At 47.2% G+C, this 25,553-nt stretch overlaps 1 protein-coding gene across 1 annotated transcript; it reads left to right on the plus strand.

The window, feature by feature from the left end:
• Positions 1–1,062: 1,062 nt before the first annotated feature.
• GBX1 (gastrulation brain homeobox 1) lies at positions 1,063–24,844 on the plus strand. The gene is made up of 2 exons (XM_043966351.1): positions 1,063–1,597; positions 24,058–24,844. Exons 1-2 carry the CDS (start codon positions 1,078–1,080, stop codon positions 24,612–24,614), a joined length of 1,077 nt encoding a protein of 358 aa, XP_043822286.1. The 5' UTR covers positions 1,063–1,077; the 3' UTR covers positions 24,615–24,844.
• The last annotated feature ends 709 nt before the right edge of the window (positions 24,845–25,553 follow it).

A 25,553-nucleotide genomic window follows, 5' to 3' on the forward strand; every position in this document is an offset into this window, starting at 1 on the left:
AGGGAAAGTCCGGGGCTGGGGGGAAGTCCACGAAAATAGCCTAAAAGAAGAGTGAAAGGCGTTCCGACGAGCCGGGCGCTGGTTGGCAGGAACCTGGGTTTGGACTGTGCGGTCATTTATCCTACAACCCAAATCCTGCTTGCCCCCCCTCCCCCCCACCAGCGGTTCCAGGCTCGCCTCGCTCTTTGCTGTAATCCCGGCACAGAACATGCCTAGGTACTAGGTATATGCTGGATGCCTCGGTATCCACTTTCTAGTCCTATCCCACTCCCCAGCCTGCCTTCACCCCCAGTCTCTCCTCCTTTGACCATTTCAGCCCTACTACGCGAGTCCCCATCTCACTCTTCACGCACTACCCTGGCCTACCCTTCTATCCAGTTCTCTCCACCCCACCCCCTCTGCCCTTCACTTGGCTCCCCCTTCGCGCCCCCTAGCTGAGTCCCCTGGGGCCCGCGTTGGGGCGGGGGGGGGGGGACCGTCACAGCAGCTGCCGCCGCCTCCTCGTCCGCCACAAACTTTCACAAAGCGGCGGTGTCCGGCCTCATCAATCTCCATTAATAATAGTTGGTTGGGCCGCGGGGGGCGGGATGGGGGGGGGGAGGGCGGGCAGGCGGGGGTCCCGGGGGCCGGGCCGGCCGAGAGGCTGGGAACAGGCTCTGCGGAGTGATCGGGGGAGCCGGGCGGCGGCGGGCGGGCTGGCGGGCGGAGGGAGGAAGTGAAGCGTAATTTGAGGAAGATGGATGAGTCCGGAGGGCGACACCCCCAGCCCGCACGCCCGCCCCCTCCCTCCTTATGAGAGCGAGCGAACGGCGGCGCCCGAGCCACACTGCGCTGAGCCCGCTCCCCGCAGCCACCTCCGGCCCAGAAAAGGAGGGAGGGAGGGAGGGGAGGGGAGGGATCCCGCCCGCCCGCCCCGCGCGGGGCGCAGGAGCCTGGGGGCGCCGGGCACTGGAGCGGCGCCCCAGGCGGGCGTAGCAAGCAGAGGTGGGGCCCGGAGCTAGGGCGCACGGTGCTGCCCCAGCTAGTGGCGGCGCGGGCTGCCCGAGGGCGCCCTAGGTGGCCTCAGCTCCGGGCACGATGCAGAGACCCGGAGGCGGCAGTGGGTCTGGGGGCAGCGGCGGGGGCAGCGGTGGGAGCCAGGGCACCGCCTTCTCCATCGACTCCCTTATCGGTCCGCCCCCGCCGCGCTCGGGCCACTTGCTGTACACTGGCTACCCCATGTTCATGCCCTATCGACCGCTGGTCCTGCCTCAGGCTCTGGCCCCCGCGCCCCTGCCCGCAGGCCTCCCGCCACTCGCACCGCTTGCCTCCTTCGCCGGCCGCCTCACTAACACCTTCTGTGCCGGGCTGGGCCAGGCCGTGCCATCCATGGTGGCGCTCACCACCGCACTGCCCAGCTTCGCGGAACCCCCCGACGCCTTCTACGGTCCCCCGGAGCTGGCTGCCTCCCGCAACAATCCGGAGCCCGGCGCTCGGCGCCCAGAGAGCGGGCTGGAGCCCGATGAGCTGCCGCCGACCAGAGAGAAAGTAGCAGAACCCCCACCACCGCCTCCTCCGCCAGCGCCGCACTTCTCCGAGACTTTCCCAAGTCTGACGGGTAAGGTCTCCGGGCCGGCCCATGCACCTCCAGACATCAGGCAACCCTGGATGGGCAGCCCAGCCCCTGACCCCAGGTTCCTGCCTTGGGCCCCAAATAAGCCAAATTCCTCATGACCGGTCCACAGGTCTTCACTCCCACAGACAGACTCTAATCCCCAGATACCAGCTCCCGGAACAGCCCCGACGTCCATCCCCTCACCTTTCCTTCCCCTAGGAAGCGGTTTCCACGCCGCCTGCCAGCCCCTTCCTTCCCGCGCCCGGACCTGGAGCTCAGCCCCGCCCCAACCCAACCCTCTTTTCCTCCATTCACCTCCCCCCCCCCCGTCCCCCACCCCACCCCAATCTCCGGAATAGTGCAGCTTAAGTGGAGGGCTTCGCTGGTCCACGGTGGGAAACCAGGGAATCGATCGGGGTGTGTGGGCATCCTTCGAACTCGAGCCCTTGGGGGGAGGGGTTTGGGAGAAGATTGGGAACGGCGTTTTCAGGGTTTCGGGGTGTGGCCGGGATTGACTCAGAGAGGGGAGCTCCTTGGGGAGAACTAAAAAGAGAGACCTCGAAGGGTGCCTGAGTGTTGCAGCTGAAGCCCGAGGTTGCCCCGCCTTGCGGAGTGGGAAGCAGATAAAGCTGGACTCGACTACCCGCGAGCCCAGTGAGATGGGGCTGGACGGGGCCAGGCGGGAGGGACCCCCGGGGCTCGAGGCAAGCAAAACCCATCGGGCTTTGGAAGCGGTGCGAGGTCAGGGGTTTGGGATTGTTGAAAACCTAAATTAGATATTGGAGTGAAGCTCAGCGAGTTTGGGGCAGCCTCGGGGCATAGAGATTATGAGGGCCACCAGCAATGGCTCAGAAGGCAAAGGGCGCCCCCTTGGGATGTGGTACGAACGTCCGCCCAGCCTCCACCAGCCTTTGGCCCTGCGCTCTCTCCTAGACCTTGCTCCCAGTCGGCCTCCCACCAACCCAGGACTTGGAACTGCCAGGGCTGGGGGCCAGGGAGCCAGACTGCAGGGAGCAGACTAGAGGGTTGGTAGAACAGGGGTCATGAGAATCCCCCTCCCTCTTTCCTCACCCTTCGCTTAATGGGCGCCACTTCCCTCTGCTCTCCCAGCTTTTCCAACAGGAGCACAGAAAGATGCTGTATTCCTTCTTGCTGGGAGAGGGACAAGGGACCCGGCTCTCAGTGGCTGGGAAGCCAGGGCAGCGTTGCTGGGCCTTCAACTTTCTGGCAGTGGGACTGGGGGAGGGGGCGGTGTCAAGCAAAGGGGCTGCCTATTAGGCAAAGAGAAATTAGAGTCTGACTGTCCCGGGGGAGACCAAAGATAGGGAGAAAGTGTCGAAGAGCTAAGCAGACTTGGAAGTGGTGGACAGGGTGGTCCTGGGGACTGGAGAGGTCATGGAATAGTACTGGGGTGGGGCGGGGAAGGAGCAGGATCACCCAAGGGATGACGAGATAAGTGCCTCGGAAGAAATGTAACTAAGTGAAGCCAGAGGTAAAGGGGTGAACCCGCCCAGGCAAGGAAGTTACAGGCTAGTGATCGCTTGCACAGGAAGATCAGAGTCCAGTCTCCAGAGGTGAGGACAACACGGCTTTACACCAAAGGAAAATCAGCGACTCCTTTCCCTTCTCTTCCCAGCCCTCCTTCCACTCTCCTCCCCTCCCGCTAGCCCTGGTTCTGACTCCAGTCTGTGATTTGGGCTCTTTTCTGGCAACAGATGGGACTGACTGCAACCAGACTATGGGGGGGGGGGGGGAACGGAGCAAAGGGAAGGAGGGGGAAGGGTTGAAATAAGTGAAATTGCTGTTGGAATTATGGCGGCAATTTGGAGAGGAGAATATGTTAGGATTGGCGGGAAGGAGAGGTTTCTGCAAATATTTCAAAGGGATTTTTTTTTGTGCCGGATAAAAGAGAAGAGACATGACTTCTATAAAAAAATATTGGGCAAAATGAGTCTTGTTTGGGAATTGGTGATCGAAAGAGAAATGTGTATGCTGGGGGAATAGGGAGAAGGAAAGGGGAGGGAAAAAATCCTCACACTGGAAGTAGCATGAGGTAGGGGAGTACTTGGGGGGGGGGGTGAAGTGTAAGCATGGGACTTTTGGACAGAGCTCTGAGCTGTGCGTGTGCGATGGAAGGGGAAAGTCTCGTACTGGGCGGGGGGGGGGGGGGGCAACCTTTGGAAGGAAGGAATGGGAAGGTGGGGAACTTATACTGATATCGCCAGGAAGAAGGCTTTTCTACAGGGAGCATTTCAGGAGAGGGCTGTATTTTAAGTGATGGACATAACTCCTACTGGGGAATGATGGATGTCAGTGGTTTGCTTTGGGACTGCAGGAGAATAGCTTGTCTTGGAGGTGAGCAAGAGAGATGTTTCAGTGAGAAAGGTGAAAAGATAAGCAGGAGACATCGGGAAATTCTTTTCTCTGAGTGAAGAGGAAGCATTTCTATGAGTGATGGTGGAGAAAGAGTAGAAGCATGCTTAGTGTAGAGAGTGAAGGAGCTTGAGGTCCATGCTCTGTGTGTGGGGTGGTGGGGGGTGTATATGGGTGCTGGGTGGTAGACAGTTTGGGAATGCTGGAAGACAGGTCGGTATTGGGAAACAATAGAAGTTGAGTCTCTGCTGAAAAGAGATTTTTGTACTTGAAGTGATCTAAGAGCAAAGATTGCCTTGGAAATGATGGAAGAGAAACTCCTGAACTAGCAGAAAGGGGTATAGTGGGTCTGGATCAGCAGTGATGGGAAGATGGGCCAATATTGGGGGAAGTGAGTGAAAGATCTTTTAACTGGATATGCTGGGAAGCAGAGAGTCTGCTGGGAGTGGTAGAAGACAGCACTTTTCACTAGGAGTGATGGAGAAGAGCAGAAATGTTATGGGATTTGTCTGGGTCAGGAAAACAATTGTACTGGGAGGAATAAAGGAAGACATCGGTGTACCAGAAGTAATGGAGTAAAGCATGTACTGAGAGGGGTGGATTGAAAAGAATTCCATCTTAGGAGAAGAGAATGAAGGGGATGACTGGGGAGAGGACTCGGTGCTTTGATCTCTGCCCCACTGCCCCCAATTCAAAACTCTCCCTTATCACTCTCAGTACAAAGCCATGGGAAAGAGAGAGGCTGGGTAGTGATAAAGACAAAGCTCTGTTGTGGGAGTGATGGGGAGGAGGGAGCTCTGTATTGGGATGGGTGGGAGGGTCCTCAGTCTACCAGGAGTGATGATGAGGGAGCTCTGGGAAACAGTTGTATTGGTGGTGGTGCAAAAGGCTGTGCATATGCCTCTGAGAAATATCTGTGTAATTAAATGAACACCTATTAAGTATCCCCTATGTTTGAGGAAATGAACCAGGTTCTGGGGATACAAAGATGACAAATGACCCCATCCTTGTCCTTAATGAGGGGAAAGACATTCACGAAGAAGTATGATAAAAGGTAGAATGTGATCAGTGTGTATATATAGGAAGGTCACACAGAGGGGCCTGAGAGATTTGGGGAGGGAGGGATCAGGCAAAGTTTCATGAAGGAGTCGGCACCTGTACGTGATAGAAGAGGTCTTTGTAGTGTGAATGTCATGATAGAAATCTCCATAGCAGAAGTGATTGGGGAGAGAAAGGCATATTGGGAGAAATGGTGGAGAGATTCCACTTGGAGGAAAGTAGAGGAGAACTTTATATTAGAAATGACTGGGTAGACACCCCTATCCAAGGAGTGATGAGGGCAGATCTCCTGAGAGCAATAAGATAAAAACTGAATGATATGGTGGAGGAGGGAATTGATGTTCTAGAAGTAATGGGAGAGAGAGAGAGAGAGGTCAGTACTGTGAGATATGGAGAGAGAAGCACTTGTACTTGGAATGATGGAGAGAAAAGCGCTAAGGATTGGGGAGATAGAGAGTGAGAGATGATAATGGAAATAACATAGGAGGCATCAACATAGTGGAAATCATTGAGCAGAAAGGTAAACTGGAAGTGGTTTGGTGAAGAGAGATCTGACTATACAGGGAATGATGGGGAATACAACTGTGCTGGGACTGATGAAGAACATGACTTCTTATTGAAAATAATGTAAGACAGGGGACGTACATCGGGAAACCAGATGGGTTTTGGAGGAGCATGATGTTTACATTTCAAATGTTGTGAGATCTACACCACATTGGGCTGTGCAGCCAGAGGGCATTTTAGATGACCACCAATCGATTCACTGCTTGGAAACCAATTGTGACTATCAGAACATGACTTTTACTTATCAGAGAGAAACAGGGAATGCTAAAGTGATATGCAATCAGCAAAAGAATTCTATTGGTGGCACTGAGTACTAACGCTTTCCTGGGAATGATATTGATTAGAGAATTCTTTCCAGGGGGCTTCAGAAAAGAGCCCCTTCAGCATTGAACAGTGGTAGAAAACTCTCCGCTGAGGGTGATGGGAAAGTGAAAGCCCAGATAGCAAGCTATGTCAGGGGTTCTTAACCTGGGGGTCATGGACTCCCAAGGTGTCCATGGTTATATTTCAGAGAGCCATTGAATTTAGTTGGAAAAAATAATCACGTGTTTATTTTTGCTAACTTCTAACTGAAATATGGCCTTTCCCTCAGTGATTTAAAAGCATTATTCTTTTTTGTTTGTTTGTTTTTGTTTTTTATGGGGCCATGGGGGTTAAGTGACTTGCCCAGGGTCACACAGCTAGTAAGTGTCAAGTGTCTGAGACTGGATTTGAACTCAGATCCTCCTGAATCCAGGGCCGGTGCTTTATCCATTATGCCACCTAGCTGCCCCCCTAAAAGCATTATTCTGAGAAGGGGTACATAAGCTTCACCAGACTTCACACCTTTGTGTGAAGGTCTTTGACACATGAAAAGAGTTAAGATCATTTGCTATAAGGGAAATACCTCAGTTCTGGTCCTGACTCTGCTACTAACTAGCTATGTGAGCTTGGGCAAATCATGTGACCTCTCTGGAACTCAATTTTCTTATTTACAAAACAAGAAGGAAGGTACTGAATGATTTCTAAGTTCACTTCTAGATCCATAGACTAAAATGGGTCTATGCTTTTTAAATAATAGTTTGGGGAAAATATTCTATATTGGGAATGATAGGAAGGAAAATATTAAGAATAACACAGGGGGGCAGCTAGGTGGCGCAGTGGATAAGGCACCAGCCTTATTCAGGAGGACCTGAGTTCAAACTCAGCCTCAGACACTTACTAGCTGTGTGACCCTGGGCAAGTCACTTAACCCCCATTGCTCTGAAAAAAAAAAAAAAAGAATAACACAGTGCAGTATAATGGAAAGAGTGATGGGCTTGGAGACAGGGAATGTGGGCTCAAGTCTCATCTTTGGAATTTACTTACTGTGTGACCATGGGCAAAAAATCTCTTATCATTTTTGAACCTCAGTTTCCTCATCTCTAAAATGGGGATAAGAACACTTGTAGTGCTCGCCTCATAGGACACTGTGATGATTATATGAGATGATGCATAGGGAATCCCTAAAGCTCTATGTACATATCAGTTCTTATCAATAATGAAGTAGCAGCTTCAGTGGTGGTATAGCCGTGAAAGGACTATTTGAGAGGACAGAGGGTTAGGAAGAGAACCCCTTCTTTGTAGTAGCAAAGGGGAAGGAAGTCCTATATATTCCAAAGGGAATAAGGAAGTTCATGCTCTGCTACCAGTAGTAGTAGGGGAGAGATCTCTGAATAAAGAATGATTTAGCTCCCCTTAGGAATGGAGACAGAAATATGTAGAGAAGAAACTGGGAAGAGGATGATGGAGGGGAACATGCTTGTATACAAAGTGGAAGGCAGCCATGGTCTGTGCTGGTTATAATGAGAGCAGAGGCAATATAGATATAGACAGGAAAAAACATCTTTGAGTTGTGATGACCAGGGAAAGATACTCTTACTGAGGGAAGAAAATGTCATATACTGAATGTAGTGTGGGAGAAGGTTCCCCCTGGAAGTTAAGGGAGAGAATTACATAATGGAAGAGAGAGAAGAAACTGTTGCTATGAAAGTGAATGGAGTTCGATATGTTGGCACACACCTGTAATCCCCACTACTTGGGAAGTTAAGGCTGGTGGATAGCTTGAGTCCAAGAGTTCTGAACTTTGTTGTTGTCGTTGAGGTTTTTCAGTTGTGTCTGACTCTTTGTGACCCCATTTGGGGTTTTCTTGACAAAGATACTTGAGTGCCTTGCTCTTTTCTTCTCTGGCTCATTCTACACATGAAGAAACTGAGGCAAACAGGTCTCAATGGCTTGCCCAGGGTCACACAGTTAGTGAAGCCAGATTTGAACTCAGGGAAATGAGTCTTTCTGAGTCCAGGCCTGGCACTCTATCTTCTGTGCCACCTATGTGCCCCTATAGGACTAAAATCCCATTAGGTGTCCAAAATATGTCTGATACCAATATGGCAAGCCCTCAGGAGCAGGGGATCACCAGGCTTCCTAAGGAGGGGTGAACTATTTCTGGTCAGCAATGAATTGGGTCAAAGGTCCTATGGCAATCAGCAATGAGATCAGACCTACAAGTAGCACTGCATTTCCAGCCTAGGTAAGATAAGGAGACCCAGCCAAGGAAGGAAGGAAGAAAGGAAGGGAGAGAGGGAGGGAGGGAGGGGGAGAAGGTGGAAGGGAGGAAGGAAGAAAGGAAAAAAGGAGGGGAGGGAGGAAGGGAAGGAGGGAAGAGAGAAGGAAGAAAAAGATAAAGAAGGAAGAAAAGAAAGCAAATGGGGCTAGGAGAGAATAGAAATATTTGGGTTCGGAGTGAAGTATGATTCATTGGATATTCATTTATTAAGAGATAGGTACTTATTAAATTAATAAAAATTAACATATTGAATAAATTAAAGGCAATTCATTTCACTGGTCTGGACCTCTGTTTCTTCATTTGCAAACTTAGAGAATTAGAGTAAATTATCACTAAGATTCCTTTCAGCTAGATCCAAATCCTATGACCCTATGTTTATTAAATGTAGTATGAGGAAAGGTAATAGGGTTTGCTACAGTTTTTTTTCCTCTTTTCTCCTTTAACAAAGTTTTATCAGATAGGTGGATGTCTGGAGGAGATGAGGTAAATATAAGGATGGAAAGGTACTAGGAATATTGGGTTAAAGAGATCCCTGTCCTGGGAGTCATAAGGGAGAGGATTTTGAATTGAGAGTTGTTACAGAGCAATCAAGCTTAATAAGTGATAGGAGAAAAAGACTAACCCAATAACTATTAGAAGGACAGAAAGCTCTGTGGGAAAAACTGAGAGAGCTCTCATCTGGAAGCACAGGCGAAATTTTAATACTCTGGGAGGCAGGGAATGGAAATTCTACTGGAAGTGATGGGAAGGGCAGACCTTTGTACTTCTAGTGATGATGAACAAGACCAGTAATGGCAGTGATGAGAAAAGAATTCCAATTAAGAGGAGAAAAATTAATGAGAGCTTCATTTTCTTCTTATTGTAGCTAGAAATATGATCATACTTGAAGTTAGGAATTAAGAGTAATATGGCAAGACTGATGTGCTAGGAGTGGTTAGGAGAAGAGGTACTTATATGGGGGTAGCAGAAGATTGACTCATACTAGGAGTTCAGGAAACGATATCATAGTGGGAGGAGTGAGGAAGACCCAAACACTCCTGTACTGGGTGAGAAGATGCCTCCAGGAAGGCAAAAAAACAGCTTAGACCACCTTGTCCAGTGTTTTTACCTCTCATTAATAGAGGAAATGTTGGGATTAGTCTGTGACTCCCAGACGCTGCCGTCATTGCCGCTATTATAGAATAATAATTAAAGCAATCACAATCACAATCACGATCACAACGATAACAATAACTAGCATCTTTGTGGTGCTTTAGGGTTTATTAAGTACTTTATATAGGTTAACTCATTTGGTCTTCACTACAACTCTGTGAGGTAGGTGCTATTATTATCTCCATTTTACAGATGAGGAAACAGGCTGAGAAAGGTTAAGTGACCACATTTAGCTTCTAGACATTTTCTGTGTCTTCTTTTCCATTACCCCATACTTTATTTTCTACACCAAAGCTGCTTCTTTTTCTTTTCTTTTTTTTTTTTTTTGCGGGGCAATGAGGGTTAAGTGACTTGCCCAGGGTCACACAGTTAGTAAGTGTCAAGTGTCTGAGGCCAGATTTGATCTCAGGTCCTCCTGAATCCAGAGCTGGTGCTTTATCCACTGCACCACCTAACTACCTCCTACACCAAAGCTTCTTAAACTGTGTGTGGTAACCAAATAAGGAAGTCTCAAAATATTTGGCAACAGAAAAGGTTATGTATAGCTTTTTTATATACCTACATACCTGGGGTTGCATAATAAATTGGGGGGAGGGGTCGAATGGAAAAAGTTTAAGAAGTCCTGTTCTACACCAAGATATGAACAAATAACTTTATCTCTTAATTCAACCAAGATAGGTTTGGGGGGATGGGGGTGGGGTGGGGAGGATTTCCAAAGAAGCTTTACTGGATGAATAAGGGAAAAGGAAAATAAAAGGAAAAAAACAAACCAAACATCTAAACATTGATATGAGGAGACCAATTAATTAATTGCCCACTTAATTTCAGCATAATAAAAAAGAGTAATAACAATAATAGCTATCATTTATTTAGTGCTTATGGGCTTGCAAAGGACTGTAATATGTTGTCTCATTTGATACTCACAACAACCCATCCTGTGAGGTAGATGCTGTTAACCTTCCCATTTTAAAGATAAAGAAACTAAGGCTGAGAAAGATCAAGTGGCTAGTCTAGGGTCACACAACTGGTCAATATCTGAGGCAAGACTCAAATTCAGGTTTTTCTGTCTCCGAACCCAATGCTCTATCAATTGTGCCATTGAACTGTAGAATTATAGGCATATCCTCATCTAAGATGTTTATTTAATGGAAGACATCTTGTGCGGAGTCCAAATAGGAGAAGGATTCCTGATTGATTGTGGGGCTTTCTAGATGTTCCTTTTCCAGGATGACATCTCTCTCACCGATCACACTGAACATGGGAATACTACAGAACCCCCTCAATGAAATAAGTGACTTAGCAATTTGTTCTGAAAAATCCAAGTGCTGGATTTAAATTTGTTAATGAACAGAGAAGGCTTATTTGAAAATAACTATAATCACATAAAACCAAATAACTAAACTTAAGGGAAAGCTAGGTGGTGAAGTGGATAGACCACTGGCCCTGGAGTTAAGAGGATGTGAGTTCAAATTTTACCTCTGACACTTACTAGCTATGTAACCCTGGGCAAGTCACTTAACCCCGATTGTCTTAAACATCTGGATCCTGATATATATATCTTGCCACTGGAGCCAAATGGCTCTGGAGGAGAAAATGAGGTTGGTAACCTTGCACAGCCTGCTCTCCCTTAAATCCAGTTCATAACTAGTCTTGACATCACCTCCTGATATCAAGGTTCTCTTCAAGAATGAAAGATAAACAACAACTGACTTTAAAGGGGCAGGTTGCCCCCTCACTTTTAGTCTAAACCTTACCTGAATTGAATATTGTCTTGAGTGAATGTGGGAATGCCTTCTCTTGTCTGAAATATTCCTCCCCACTGTCTTCAGGGTGACTGGGTGGTGCAGTGGATAAAGTGGTGTACCTGGAGTCAGGAAGACCCAAGTTTAAATCCTGCCTGAGATGCTTATTAGCCCAGTGACCCTAGGCAAGTGTGATATGGTTTTCATGAATGGGCTCATTGCTAAGGCTATGTGGTATAGTGAAATGAGCTTTATACCTGGAGTGAGGAGAGGTTCTGGGTTCAAATCCTGACTTCAGTGATCCTTATCTATGTGGCTATTTAAAACAAACTGCTCCAGACCTTAATTTCCTCATTTGTAAAATGTGCCCTCTACCTTGAAAGGCTGTTGTGAGGAAAGTTAACTTTAAAATGTCACTGAAATTAGTTATTATTAAGGATGGGTCTGTTCTTAGGGGAAACGCAGATTCATCACCTTTTGTTTTAACTAGCACTGACACCTAATTTAGCTACCTGGCCCCTTTTGGAGATGGCCATTATTCTTGGTTTACCTCCAGCATGGCTACAACTTGCCTGCACCCCAAACCAGCTTCATTTCCTTGCCCACTTTAAGATTCAGAGCCTCCTGTTAGACCTCTCACTTATTCTCAGTTTCTGGTCTCTGGATATAGTTTAGTTCTCAGCCCATGGGCAGAGCTAAGAGCTAAGACAGACCTTGGGCACAATAGACATTCACCCCTATCCCAGTCCAGGTTATCCTGTCGGTTTGATGACTCAGACTCAGGTGCCTTCAGGGAAGATGCTTTCTAGAATCCCACAAAATCACCAGGACTTCACATATGCTACCAGGTACTATAGTAACACTGACTAGTAAGAAAAAAGTTATTTTGTCTGTGTTGTCAAAGGTGGAGGGGAGAGGAGCGAAGTTGTAGTGATCTGGTAAAAAGTCTGCAGTAGATATGTGGGGTATGCGGCTCTGTCCAGTGAGTGATAGAAAACAGAGCAATGGTCAGAGGAAACTGAGTTATGAGGAAGGACCAAGAGTAATGGGGGTAATGAGAGAGAGATCACTGTGACTCTCAGGAGAGAGACAGAGACAGAGACTGAGAGACAGAGACACAAAGAGAGAGAGACACATACACACAGAGACAGAGAGAGACAGAGACTGAGAGACAGAGACACAAAGAGAGAGAGACACATACACACAGAGACGGAGAGAGACAGAGACAGAGAGAAGAGGGAGCAGAGTAGAGGAAACAGCTTTGTGCTTGGAGTGAGGGGAGGAGAGAAACTAGAAGAGATGGAAGCATTATTAATATACTGGAAGAGATGGGAAGGAAGACATTCTCTCCAGGAATGGATGGGGGAAAAAGGCTAATCTGTGAATAATGGAGATAGATCTATAGCTAGTTGTGTGAATTTGGACAAGTCAATTCCCCTCTCCAGGACTCAGTTTCCTTATCTGTAAAATGAAGGAGTTGGACTAGATGATGTCTAAGGCACTTAGCTCTAACATTCTAGGATTCTACCTTGATAAGCAAAGTCTCCTGCAATGAATTTCTTGAACAAAGTTGTATTGTACCTGGGGAAGTGCACCAGAAAGATGGAAAAAATTGACCAGCATGGTGTCATGCAGATAGCAGGCTTTAGAATTGTTCAGAGAAATGGTTTTCAAATCTCCACTTCTTTGCTTACTAGCTGGGTAACCTTGGATAAGTCACTTCTCTTGGTTTCATTTTCCTCATTTATAAAATGAGGGGTTCGGGCTAAATGATCTCTACCATTGCTTCCAGTTTTAAATCCCATAACTCCTGGTCTGGGGGGCAGCTAGGTGGCGAGGGGCAGCTAGGTGGCACAGTGGATAGAGCACTGGCCCTGGATTCAGGAGGACCTGAGTTCAAATCCAGCCTCAGACACTTGACACTTACTAGCTGTGTGACCCTGGGCAAGTCACTTAACCCCAATTGCCTCACCAAAACAAACAAACAAACAAAAACCCCAACAAAACATAAGTCCTGGTCTTAGTGCTGGCTTTGGAAAAGCATTAGTACAGTTAGAATGAAATTCGACTCAACAAAAATTAAATACCTACTGGGAGCAAGGGCTAGTGTCACAAAGACAAAAATGAATGGAGCTTTTATTTAGCAGAATATGTACATAGATAAGTAAATCCCAATATATACATTATGCAAAAGAACTTCAGAGGGAAGAGAGTGTTAATCTAGGGAAATTTTTAAAAAATCTCTTGTGTAGGAGATGGGCCCAAGCTTCCTCAACCGAGTAGGGACCCTAGTACCATGATTCACATGGGCCCCTGAATCTGTGTGCTTCCATGGAATTGAACTGCCTATCATGTCTAGAGAAAAAAAAGTGTCTTATGAGGGTTAATAAAGCTATGGGGATAATGCTACAGGACTTTCTTCTTTGATTGGAAGAAAAGGACCTAATACTTTGTTGACCTATGACCAAGAAAAAATCCTTGTTTTGATTCATTCAAATAAGTATTTATTGATCACTTACATTGTACTAGGCAGAGGGAGGGAAAACAGATAAATGGAGCTTACTATATAACCTAGAAAGATTCCCTATTAGAATGCATCTTTAGGCTTTGTTTATTTTACATCACAGGTAGTATAGTTTCCAACAATATGTCATTGGAACATATCCTTTTTGTTTCCAGAGATCTTATTCTATTCTGGAATTAGATGGAGGATGATAGTTGAGAGGGATGATTTTATTGCAAATCTTAAAGAAAAGAGGGCTCTACTGGTAATAAAAGGGATGGGTCTTACCAACAGTAAGACTGGAGAAATCTCGTGTTGATAGACAGGGATGGCCCCAAGAAAAACTACAAAGTAGACACAGTTAGACCTGAATCTATCCCACCTCCCTTTCAGCACCTCTTTCCCCACTTTTGGCCTCATCTCTACCCTGAGTGGTCATTGCCCTCATTATGCTCTTTGGGTAATCCCTTAGGAAAGAAAGGTATCCTTTTGGAGTTCCCCAGACTTCCAAACTAGCTCCCCTTCTCTCTTTCCTCAAATAAAAAATCTCTTTCCCCAGCCCCAGGCTGTATTTCAATAGGTTTTCAGAGGCTAGCAAGTTGCTTAGACTCATTCACACTAAAGTGTGAAAGACTAATTGTCCTCCCAAGTTTATTTGCAGTTTTAAAAAGGAAATATTTCCCATACAGTCTGAAGTTAAGCTAAATCTGTGATTCCTTTGGGTTCACAAAGTAAAGCAAGGAATTTCAGATAGAGTTGAGGAGAGATTTTACCACTTCCCTTTACTATGTATTAGATGAACATTTTAATTTCTAGTTACACCAAAAAGGATGAAAGAGAAAACTATATACTGCACCATCAGTGTTAGCAGAGAAAAAAAGCACCATACTGGGCCCACTGGAGAGAGTTGTCCTGGGAGTGATTAGAAGAGACATTAATACAGTGTGAGCCATTCAGTGGAGAGAGCTCTGTAATGAGGAGAAGGAAGGGGGAACAATCAAGATGGGATAGAGAGTTCTAGAGACCAATGATGAGAAGAGAGCTTTTTATTGAAATTAATGTGTGAATGTGTGGGGGCAGGAGAGGAGAGAAGTTGAAACTGGTTAATACGGAAGTGAAGGGTCCACACTGCAAATGATGAGTGTAAAAACTTCTTTACAAAATCCCAGGGAAAGATGTCTTTATTGGCACATCTAGCAGAAGAAAGAATTGTTATGAGCACTGATGAGAGAGAGAGAGAGAGAGAGAGAGAGAGAGAGAGAGAGAGAGAGAGAGAGAGAGAGGGAGGGAGGGAGGGAGGGAGAGAGAGGGAGAGAGGGAGGGAGGAAGAGGGGGGGAGGGAGGGAGGGGACTGGGGACTACAAACGAAGGCTAAAGCAGCTCTGTACTTTGTGTGAGAGGGAAGAAAAGTTGTATTGAAAGAAATGGAGTGATGAGATTGAATGGTATAAACAAATAGGATTGGAATTCTTAGAGCTGTAACAGCTAGCACTGAGCGCATCTGCTCTCCCGACTCTCATTCTGCAGGTGGAGAAAAGGCCTGGGAAAGGAAGGGATCTGATCAAAGTCACCCTGTTTATAAGCAGCAAAAGTGGACCTGGAACCCAAGTTATCTGAAAGACAGAATGTGTTCTGCCAGTCATGCTGTTTCTTTCCCTGAGAATAATAAGAAAGGATGAGAGGAAACCATATCTCCGTGGGAGCTTTCTGATCTTGGAGTCGTGGGACCTTGAGGTCAAATCCTGCCTCTGTTACTTCTTTAAATTCTCTGCACCTCAGTTTCTTCATCTGTAAGATGAGGGGGTTGAATTTGGTGACTGTGAGTGTGCTTTGAGTTTTAGGTGTATGTGGCAATGATCTCATGGTGGGAGAGTTAGCGAGGACATAGAAAATGTTTCTGAAATATGATAGCATAGCGAGGTCCCTTACTGGAAGTGATAATAATGTTTTATCGGGGAAAGATGAGGGAGATAAGGAGGTGCAGATTGGGATATATGAGGAGGATGGATTGTCGGTGCTGAAATTTCTGGAGGAACCTGAGTCTTTTACTGAAAGTGAGAAGGGGATGCTGGGAGAAGGGACTTGGCTTTGAGAACAATAGGAAGGAGCATGGGCCAGTGGAAAGAGCACAGAAGAGCTCAGGAAACTGAAAATCTTGCACTAAACTGTGCGATTTAGACAAATCCCTTAATATTCCTGTGCTTCAGTTTCTTTAGCTTTCAACTGGCAATAATACTGTTCTACTTACTTGCTGGAGCTGCTTTCAGGGCTGCTGCAAACAGTGTGGTATAGAAGGATGAGCACTGTGATTAGATTCAGATCAAAGTCTTACTACTTAATAGCTGTGTGAGTTTGGGCAAGTCATTGAGACAGTCTAGTGGCAGGCTATAAGGCTGGATGCTGGGACTGTGATGGGAAGCCAGGGATGGGAAAATGGGGAAGAAAGATCCAGGTAAAATGACAACCAGAAAAATGAGAAGGGGGAGCCAGGTTTGGACCAGACACTCTCTAAGGTCCTTTCCAGTTCTAACCTTGTGAATAAAATTAGATAATAGTTAAGAAAGAATTCAAGGAAGAAGGGAGCTACAATAGAAAGAAGGAGTTTGGTGGAGTGCTGGCCTATGAGTCAGGAAGATCTGAGTTCAAATTCCATCCCAGACATATACTGGATATGTGACCTTGATGAAGTTTTATGACCTCTCAGTGCCCCAAGCAACTCTCTAAGGCATATAAATGTCAGTCTACATTGATAGGAGTTTCCTCAGCCGAAGTTACCATCGACAATGAAATTGGGGGTCCAGAAGAGAAACACTATGTTAAGTCAATGGACTCAAATTTAGAGGCTATTTCTTTTTTTTTTCTTTTTTTTTTTTTAGTGAGGCAATTGGGGTTAAGTGACTTGCCCAGGGTCACACAGCTAGTAAGTGTTAAGTGTCTGAGGCCGGATTTGAACTCAGGTCCTCCTGACTCCAGGGCCGGTGCTCTATCCACTGCGCCATCTAGCTGCCCCTAGAGGCTATTTCTAAAGTGTTAGCATTATAGAAAGAATACATTTTCTGAATAGGTATTATGAAATAAAGGAGCTCTTCTGGACAGGAAGTCCTTGGGGGACAACTAGGAGAAGATGGGGCTCTGTACTGGGGAGGGGTGGGAAAGGAGACAAGATTTTGAATTGGGAATAATGGAGAACAGACTTACTATATTGACTCAGAAGGGGAAGCCCATCACTGGGAGACCCTGAAAAGAGTGATGAATAGGATGGAGAAAGATTTCTATGCTGTACATAAAATTGATGGTGGTGAGTGGCATGGAAATATGGGTATGATGGTGAGATGTGAATTGCATCCTGGAAGGGAGCTTGTCATTGTGAATGATAGTAGCAAATGCTCTTTAGTGAACAGAACGGGAGAAGAAGTCTATCCTAGGAATGATATGAAAGCAAAAATTCCGAATGGGTAATGAAGGAAGATGAATGATGGCTGCAGTATTTGTTGTTGTTGTTGTTTGGGTACTGGTCTTGATGGGGAAGGATATTTGAATGGAGAGGCTCATTCACTATAATGGGAAGGAAGAAGAAAGGACTTTTCTCTGTGAGGCAGGGGGAGTTATAGGGCAGTGTTCCTGGGAATAGTGGGCAAAAATAAATTGAGAACAAGAGAAAGGAATACTTCCTGCCACTGCTAGGGAAAACTGGCAGGAAGTACAGGTCTGGAAGGTTTGGGTTAGATAGTGATAGGCAGATATGGGGGCCAGAGCTGTGATATTTGGGGGCAATGAGGGGCAGCACAATGGATGAGTTGCAGGCACTGGGAATCTAAAGAGATTCTCTCCACTCCCCCAGTGGTTCCCTGCCTCTGCAGCACAAGTCCATCATCCCATGTGGCCAAGGCCGTGGGATGCCCCCACATCAGATCTCGCCAGGCAGTTGACCTCTGTCCTGTTGGAGATCACCTACCATGGATTCTTTGGCCTTTGGTTGACCTCTCAGCCTGATCTCACTCATCGATGAGGTCTCTTTGTACCTCTGAAGCTGCTTCTCCTTCCCTCTGACCCCTCCCTGATTGTAGCCAGTTGAGCAGGTCTTGATGTGATGGGGGCATCTTTCCCCAGTACTTGGGGAAAATGAAGTAGAGTCATCTTTTCTGCCAAGAACCCTGCAGGAAACTTTGGATCTGGATTCACACTCTGTACTTCACAGAGAATGGCCTCTTGGTGTCGTGAGAGGAACATCCAGCAGAAGTTCAGCTGAACACTGGACAAGACTTCAGTAACAATCCAGACCCACATTCATCTCTCTTTCACCTGATAATTGGAGTTCTCTTTCCCAATACCCAGTCTATAGGATTCATCTACAGGAAGCAAGCTTGCAGCTCAACACCTTGTCTTTCTACCACCATCTTTATATACCAAGGACAGTGTACCTCTTACCACCCAATCTCATTCCAGGACCAAGCTGGAGACAGATGGCTCAGTTCCTAACATCCCACCAGCCAGGGATTCTTCTACGAAGAACAAGCCGGAACTTAGACACTCCAGGCCAATACCTTAAGAGTGTCCAAACCTGACCAAATGTCATAAAGAGTATCAACCAAATGTGGGGAGCCCAACATGATCTCACTGATCCTAAGAAGTTTTACCCCGGGCAGCTGAAGGATGGCCTTCATTCCTGTCTTTCACAAGATCCTCCCACTTTTTGGTTGGAAAAAGAGTCAACTCAGTGAACCTTGATTGGTGTCATCAGATCTCAGTCTTCATGTCTGTGTGGAAGAGAACATCACTTCCCAACCTCTAATCCATGACCTAGATTGTCATAGCAGGAGAACAATGATTCCTAAGGCTAGAGGCATGGATTCCCTCCTTCCTGGTTCCTATTGGAACCCTTATACCCAGAAGACTGCATCTTGGGAAGAAATCACAGAGCTCCTATGAGCTCATGTGGAAGTCCCAGTGACTAGGATTTCCTTCCCTCTCTGCTCTGAGACCCACATACCTCATTGTGGCAGAATGGAAGGAGCACTAGCCCTTGTATTGACATGCTGCTTCTGGTATTTCCTACTTGACCTTGGACAGGTCACAACTTTACTGGACCTCATTTTTCTCAACTTTAAAATGAAGTGGGTGCTATCTGGCTTCCAAGGCCCCTTCTATATGTATCATTGCTCATTTTAGGTCTGTAGGCAGCCATGACTACAACTCACCCGTGGTCAAGGCTGCTGCTACTGCTGCTGCTGCTGCTGCTCCTGCTTCTCTCTCTCTCTCTCTCTCTCTGTGTGTGTGTGTGTGTGTGTGTGTGTGTGGTACTTCCAGGAGTCCCTTACCTGTCTGAGACTACTCGGCCAACCCATCAATCAACCAACAAATATTTATTAGGCACCTATTGTATACCAGGCACAAATGCTAAGCATTGGGGATACAAATACAAAAATCGAGACTGACCCAGTCCTCAAGGGAGTTTACTTGCTGTGGAGCAACCTGGGAAACAGGGAGAGGATAGAACAAAATAAGCCTGGGATTGGATGAGGAACTGGATTTGGGAGAAGGAGAATGAACTTGTCAAGGCCAAAAGGTTAGGACACAATACAGAGGTCAGAATAGGTACCAGTCAATGCAATAATAGAGGTTTTGGTCGTTTGGGAAATAGAAGGCATTAAGTACTCTTGCCCAGCCCATTGCCTGGTGTCAACAGGAAAGAACACTGGCAGTGAAAAGAACTGGATTCTAGTTCTGGCTTTGCCAATGACTTGCATTTGTGATTTTAGGCAAATCATTTCATTTTCTTGAGCTTCTGTTAGTTTCCTTATCTGTAAAATGGGTTTGGATTAGATGATCTCTAGGGTCCCTTCTTGCCCTGATTTTCTATGATTTCACACTCCAGTCACAGCAGTATTTTTTTTAAATGAAGTGTTACAAGATTTCCCCTGAACTAACTTTATTCCTCCAGATTTTGATTTGATCTCTCCATCCCATGTATCTGTCCTTTTGATTCTTCCCAAATTCTTTCTCTCCTTTCCCAATCTTCTTTCAGTCTGTTATTTTGCCTTTTTCCTCCCACACAGCCCAGATCTCCATCCTCAGCCTCTATGCTGCCTCCTGTTTGCCTTCTCTCTGCTTTTTTCTCCCCACTCTCTCCCCACCCTTTCTTTCCTTACCTGCCCCATGACACCACACCTGCTATCATTTGTATCCTCAGTGTTAAGTCACAGCTGAGGACACAGAGAAACGAAGATCCCCTCTGCTTCCTGGTTTCAGATACAGCAGTTAGCTGGGATTGGGTGTGGGTGGATGGGTGAAGGGCAGAGGTAACTCTCTTCATTTATAGAGGTTTGCAAACAGCCTGAATGAATCCCCAACCCCCACCTTCTGGGCTAGAGTATTTGAACCTGCCTGACTGGAGGCAGAGGGATGGATGAGATGATCTCAGGAGGGCTCTGACAACTTGAGAAGCTTGGAATTCTCTTTTCAATCATCTTCAGTTTAGATTTATTGAGCATCCCTTGGGTGCATGGATTGATACTAAGTGACTTCTCCCTGGAAGCCTTGAAATCTAGCCCCTGGCTCTTCAGCAGCTGGTTCTTCTGATATCATAGCTGCAGTTTGGGGCTAGATCTGACAAGGGTTCTTTGTTTGATTGGCTTTTAAAAAATATACAAGCTAGTGCTTATTTCTGTTTGTACATTGCAAATGAAAAATACTTTGGGAGGTTTACAGCCCCTCTCTCCTTTTGATGGGGGTAAGATTGCAGTAGGTTTTCACTACAATACTGACTTTTCATTATATAATGTGGGTTGGTCAAGAAGGGAAGGAGTGGGGGAGATGGGCTGAAGGGAAGGAGAGAGGAAACCAAAGAGGAGGGAAAAGATCAGAGATCTTAAGGAGAGACTGGAAACTGAGGCAGCATGGCACAGAAGAGAGTATAGGATTGGTTATTTGCATCTGATAGCTGCTCTGCCACTTACAAGTGTGAATTTGGGAAAGTCACTTCAATCTAGACCTGTTTCCTCATTGGTAAAATGAGAGCATTGGAGTAGATGGTACTAAGACATCTTCCAGCTCTCTCTATGAAAGAGAATGAGGAAGAGACTAAAGTGAGAAGTGGCTGAAGATGAAGCTGTTTGTAGGGAATGTGAAGAGATGGCCTCAGTTTCCTCTTCTGTAAAGTTAAGGAGTTAAACTAGAAGACTTCAAGGTCTCCACTACTAACATTCCTATCAGTCTTCAGTGCTATGCCAGGTTGATGAAAGGGTGGAATAAAAGAAATGAATAAGAATCTTGAGGGGCAGAGAGAGATAGGACTAGCACTGAAGCAAAGAAGAAAGCATAGGGTAAAGGGTTGGGGTGGATATTGCACCCAATATGTATGAAAAGTAAAGACTAAGGGTGGAGCTAGGTGGTTCAGTGAATAAAAGCACTGTCCCTGGATTCAGGAGGACCTGAGTTCAAATCCGACCTCAGAGACTTGACAATTACTAGCTGTGTGACCCTGGGCAAGTCACTTAACCCTCATTCCCCCCTCCCACCCCCAAAAAAGTAAAGACTAAGGGTTAGGAAGCTATGGAGTTGAGGGGAATGAAAATTCAGTGCTGGTGGAGAATGAGCAGCTGGGATCATGGGAAGAATGGACATGGTTGTTGGGGGTGGGGTGGGAGGGTGGAGATGTCCCCAGGGTATCAATGAGCCTGACTAAAGAGAGGCACTTCCAAACTGTCTTCTGTGAAGCTGGCTAAGGTAGAGCTGAGGGGTCTGGTCATGAGCTGTGAGCTCCTTGAGAACAGAATCCCTTTTATGCCTTTCTTTGTAGCCCTTAATGTAGTCAGTGCACATAGTAGGCACTTAATGAATGCAAATTGATTTGACTTGACTTGATATGAATTGGGGAGTCTAACTGAAAAGAGAATGTGAGAATGGCTTCTGAAGTGAAGAAGTATAGGCTGTACTTGTGTGGGGAAACAGAACTCTAGTCCTGGGGTCAAATGGCAACTATAAAGATTGACACTGTGGGGCTTAATAGGAGGCATGGGATAGGGGAATGAGGGGGAGAGGTCAAGGCAAACTCTCACTCTAAGAAAGAAGAGAAGATGTATAAGACATTCAATACACACCTTATTATGAAACACCTCATATAGCTATGGATGTGGTTATAGTGTGGGTCAAACCCCAGTGACCACATTTTAAGAAGGATATTGGAGTCCCTTACTCCAAAAAAGAAATCCCCTCTACTACATCTCTAAATGGTCACCTTCATTTAGAGATGTGGTAAAAGGGATTTCTTTTTTGGGGAGGAATTTGGACTAGATTGGTATTTTCCAACCCCTGCCCCCAAACTGTATGTGTTGTGGGTCATTCCTTCTACTACCTCAGTAGGGCAGCTTTGGATGGCTTGAGGTTACCAAGAGTCAGAAAAAGGTGGTTCAGGATGTGGGAGAAGGGGATGTAGGGAGGAAGAGCAAGCATCAACTAGGTGTGGAAAGAGTTCTGGATCTGCACTCAAAAGAGGTTGATTTGAATAGTGGCTCTGTCAGTTAGCCATGTGACTTGGGACAAGTTACTCAAACTTTCTGGGCCTCAGTTTCTTCATTCATAAAATTAGGTTAAAATAGATGATTTCTGAGCTATCTTCTAGTTCTGGGTCCTATCATTTCATGAGAAGAAATCAGTTTCTTGTTTTGTTTTTTAGCTTACAGGTTTGAAGTTCTATGGATCAGTCAAAAATTTGTTGTGGACAATTGGTTGGAAATAATGGGACTGGGATTGATCTCTGAGGTCCCTTCAGTTCTAGGATTCTTTTGATAGGGATGTTGTGCCTCTGTCTCATTATAATATAGACAACTGCTAGCAATGATCACCTAGCCTTCAACCCCAGTTTTTGGATGGGATTTTGTTATATAGCCATATGCCTTCCCTCTCCTTGTTTCCTTCACAGAGTCATCTCTTATTACTCATTATTAGCCACCTCCTGGATCCCCCAGGTCCATTTGGTTTTTCTCCTGTCATTGCTTATTACCTACTTTTTTTGGGCCATCTCTCTGCTCACTCATAGTTCCAAAATAAGATACTATGGAGTTAGTAGGAAGAAGTATTTGGCTGAAATCTTCCCAAGTTGTAGGAAGTTCTGGCAAAATCTTTGATGGAAGATCAAAAGGTTCAAACTAATTTCTAAAATAAAGTCAGAACCACATATAAATTTAAAATATCTATGTTCTTCTGTGAACAACTGGGGATCCATTAGGCATTGCTTCCTTTTCAGCAGGCCCCTTCCAGCCCCCTCCCCTGACCTCAGTCCAACCTCATCTCTACCTCCCCCTCTTCCATCTTTCCCCCTTTCTTTTCCCAGCTCACATGCCAGGTTCGGGAGGGTCCAGACTCTGAACCTGTTTGCTCTGCTTAGGCAGCAGGACAAGGAATGAGGGTATCTGGGAAAGAGAAAAGACATATTTCCCAGGGAAGGGCAGGATTGGGACAAAGGTTGAATTGGAAGAGAAGGATGGGAGTTGGGGTCAAATGGTTGGAAAAAGGAATAATTGCCCCTGTTCCAAACACTGAAACAAGGTGATGTGTGTTTACTTCCACCCTGGACTGAATGGATCCAGTCGGAGAAGCTTCCCACCCATTGACTGGGAGGGAGTTGTCTTTGGGGAACATTTCTTGGCCCCTTCAGCTAGAGGGTGATGAATAAAGGAAAGGGAGAGGAATGACTCTTGACCTTCCCTTGCCCTAGGCAGTAAAGACCTCTGAATTTAGAGGACCCAAGTTCTAAATCCAGTTCTAAGACTAAGCTGTAAGGTCTTCATTTGTAAAAGGAGGATAGTAATACCAGTACTAGCTATTACACAAGGTTGTTGTGATGAAAGTGAGAACAAACAGAAAGATTCACAAACTATAAACAGTGCCCCGTAAATGCAAGATGCTGTTGCTCTTCTTAGAGAGAAGGGAGCTGTCAAGGAAAACGCAGCGGGAACCTCAGAGGTCCTTCAGCCCATATCTGCCTACCCACCTTGCCAAGTGGAGTTGCTTAGAAGGCAGGAAAACAAACCTAGAGAGAGGGCCTGAGGTTTGGAAGTCTGGATTTGGAGAAACAGAAGGAGCTGGATACCTAGTGCCTGCTTTGGGGAAGAATTGGGAAGGGATATGGGAAGGGAGAGAGAATTGAGGGGGCGGGAATGGGGAACTCAGGGGTTACGCTTCTGGGGAAAGCCCTGGGCTGGGATTCTTTCTGCAACACGTTGGCCATTGCCCCCTCACACTTTGCCCTTATGAAATCTATGCTGGTTAATACCTCTTTCCCTATTTCTCTCTGTTCCCTTCCTCCATCCCCCTTCTCCTTCCTTGCCCCCTTCCTCGTACCCTCCTTCTGTCCATCTGTCCGCACCTTGCCCCTTCCTTGCTGCCCGTACGTCTGTACCACTCCCCGCCCTCCCGCCCCCCCCCCCATCCTTCCCGGCTCCTTGTGTTTTCCCCACCCTGTTGGTCGATCTCCTGCTCCCCACAGCGGAGGGGAAAGTGTACAGCTCGGATGAGGAGAAGCTGGACGCGCCGTCGGGGGAGACGGCCGGCAGTGAGCCGGAAGAAGAGGGATCGGGCGGAGGCGACAGCGAGGACGACAGCTTCCTGGACAGTGCCACTGGGGGTGCGGCGGCCCTGCTAGGGCCCAAGCCCAAGCTCAAGGGAGGCTTAGGGCCCGGGGCCCTGGACGGGCCTCCCGGGACCCCAGGGGCCTCGGCCCCCGGGGGCAAGAGCCGGCGGCGGCGCACGGCGTTCACCAGCGAGCAGCTGCTGGAGCTGGAGAAGGAGTTCCACTGTAAGAAGTACCTGAGCCTGACCGAGCGCTCGCAGATCGCCCACGCCCTCAAGCTCAGCGAGGTGCAGGTCAAAATCTGGTTCCAGAACCGCCGGGCCAAATGGAAGCGCATCAAGGCCGGCAACGTGAGCAGCCGCTCCGGGGAGCCCGTCAGGAACCCCAAGATCGTGGTGCCCATTCCCGTGCACGTCAACCGGTTTGCCGTGCGCAGCCAGCACCAGCAGCTAGAGCAGGGTGCCCGCCCCTGAGGCCACCGGGGGCGCCCAGACCATCCGTGTTCCCCGGCCTGCTCTGCAGGATCCCGACCCCAGGCTGCACCGGGCCGAGGATCGGGCTCTGGGCTCCAGGCGGTGAGAGGCCGGCTCCGACGCGTGGTGACTCCGCCCAGAGCCTGCCCCCAGGGCGCTCAAGGCTGAGGGTGGGTGGGACTGGTTAGGGATCCCTAGGGCCTGGGTTCCCGGAACAGCGAGGCGAAGGACCCCGGGGGCGGGCGGGACAAGCTACCTAGGAACTGAAAGGGACAGGAGCTCTAAGGGTGGGGACTAGTTCTAGGCAGGGTGACCAGTGCTCCCCTGGACCACCCTGCCAAGCGGATTCCCCCGGTTCCTTATTTATTTTGTGTAAAGTGTACATACGGAGCAGTATGCGTGTATATGTCTTTATGTCTGCACCCCTAGGAGGGATGGGGGAACCTCAGTCTTCAACACTTCCATTAAGGGCAGCTCCAAGAGTAAACCTATAAACTCCACAACCACATCCTTTATGGAACCTTTTGCTGTCCAGGAACCTCAGCCAAATCTACCCTCTCATCCTTTTCCAGGTGCACTTCATCTCACCCTCATTCGCTACCCGTTGGCCCTTTATCCACCCACGCTGATCCCCTTAATTTTGGATTCCTATTCCGGAGGAGTTGATGGGCTTTAGGGAAAAGGGTTCAGCTCCCCTTCCCCAGGGCTAAATGGAGTTTTGGACCCTTGAGTGGCTGGGGTGTGTGTGGGTGTGTGCGTGCGTGCGTGCGTGCGAGCGTGCCTAGACTGCCCCACCTTGGTCATCTGCTTCAAGTGGAGGGGTTATCCAGTCCTGTGCGACTGGGGGTCTTGTCCATTGTACATTTGTGGTTTCTCCAATAAATTATTTTCTATGTAAAGGAGACAACTAGTTCTGTCCATTTCTGCTGCTGGAGAATC

This window comes from Dromiciops gliroides, chromosome 5 (genome assembly GCF_019393635.1).
Source record: "Dromiciops gliroides isolate mDroGli1 chromosome 5, mDroGli1.pri, whole genome shotgun sequence".
Lineage (NCBI taxonomy): Eukaryota > Metazoa > Chordata > Mammalia > Microbiotheria > Microbiotheriidae > Dromiciops > Dromiciops gliroides.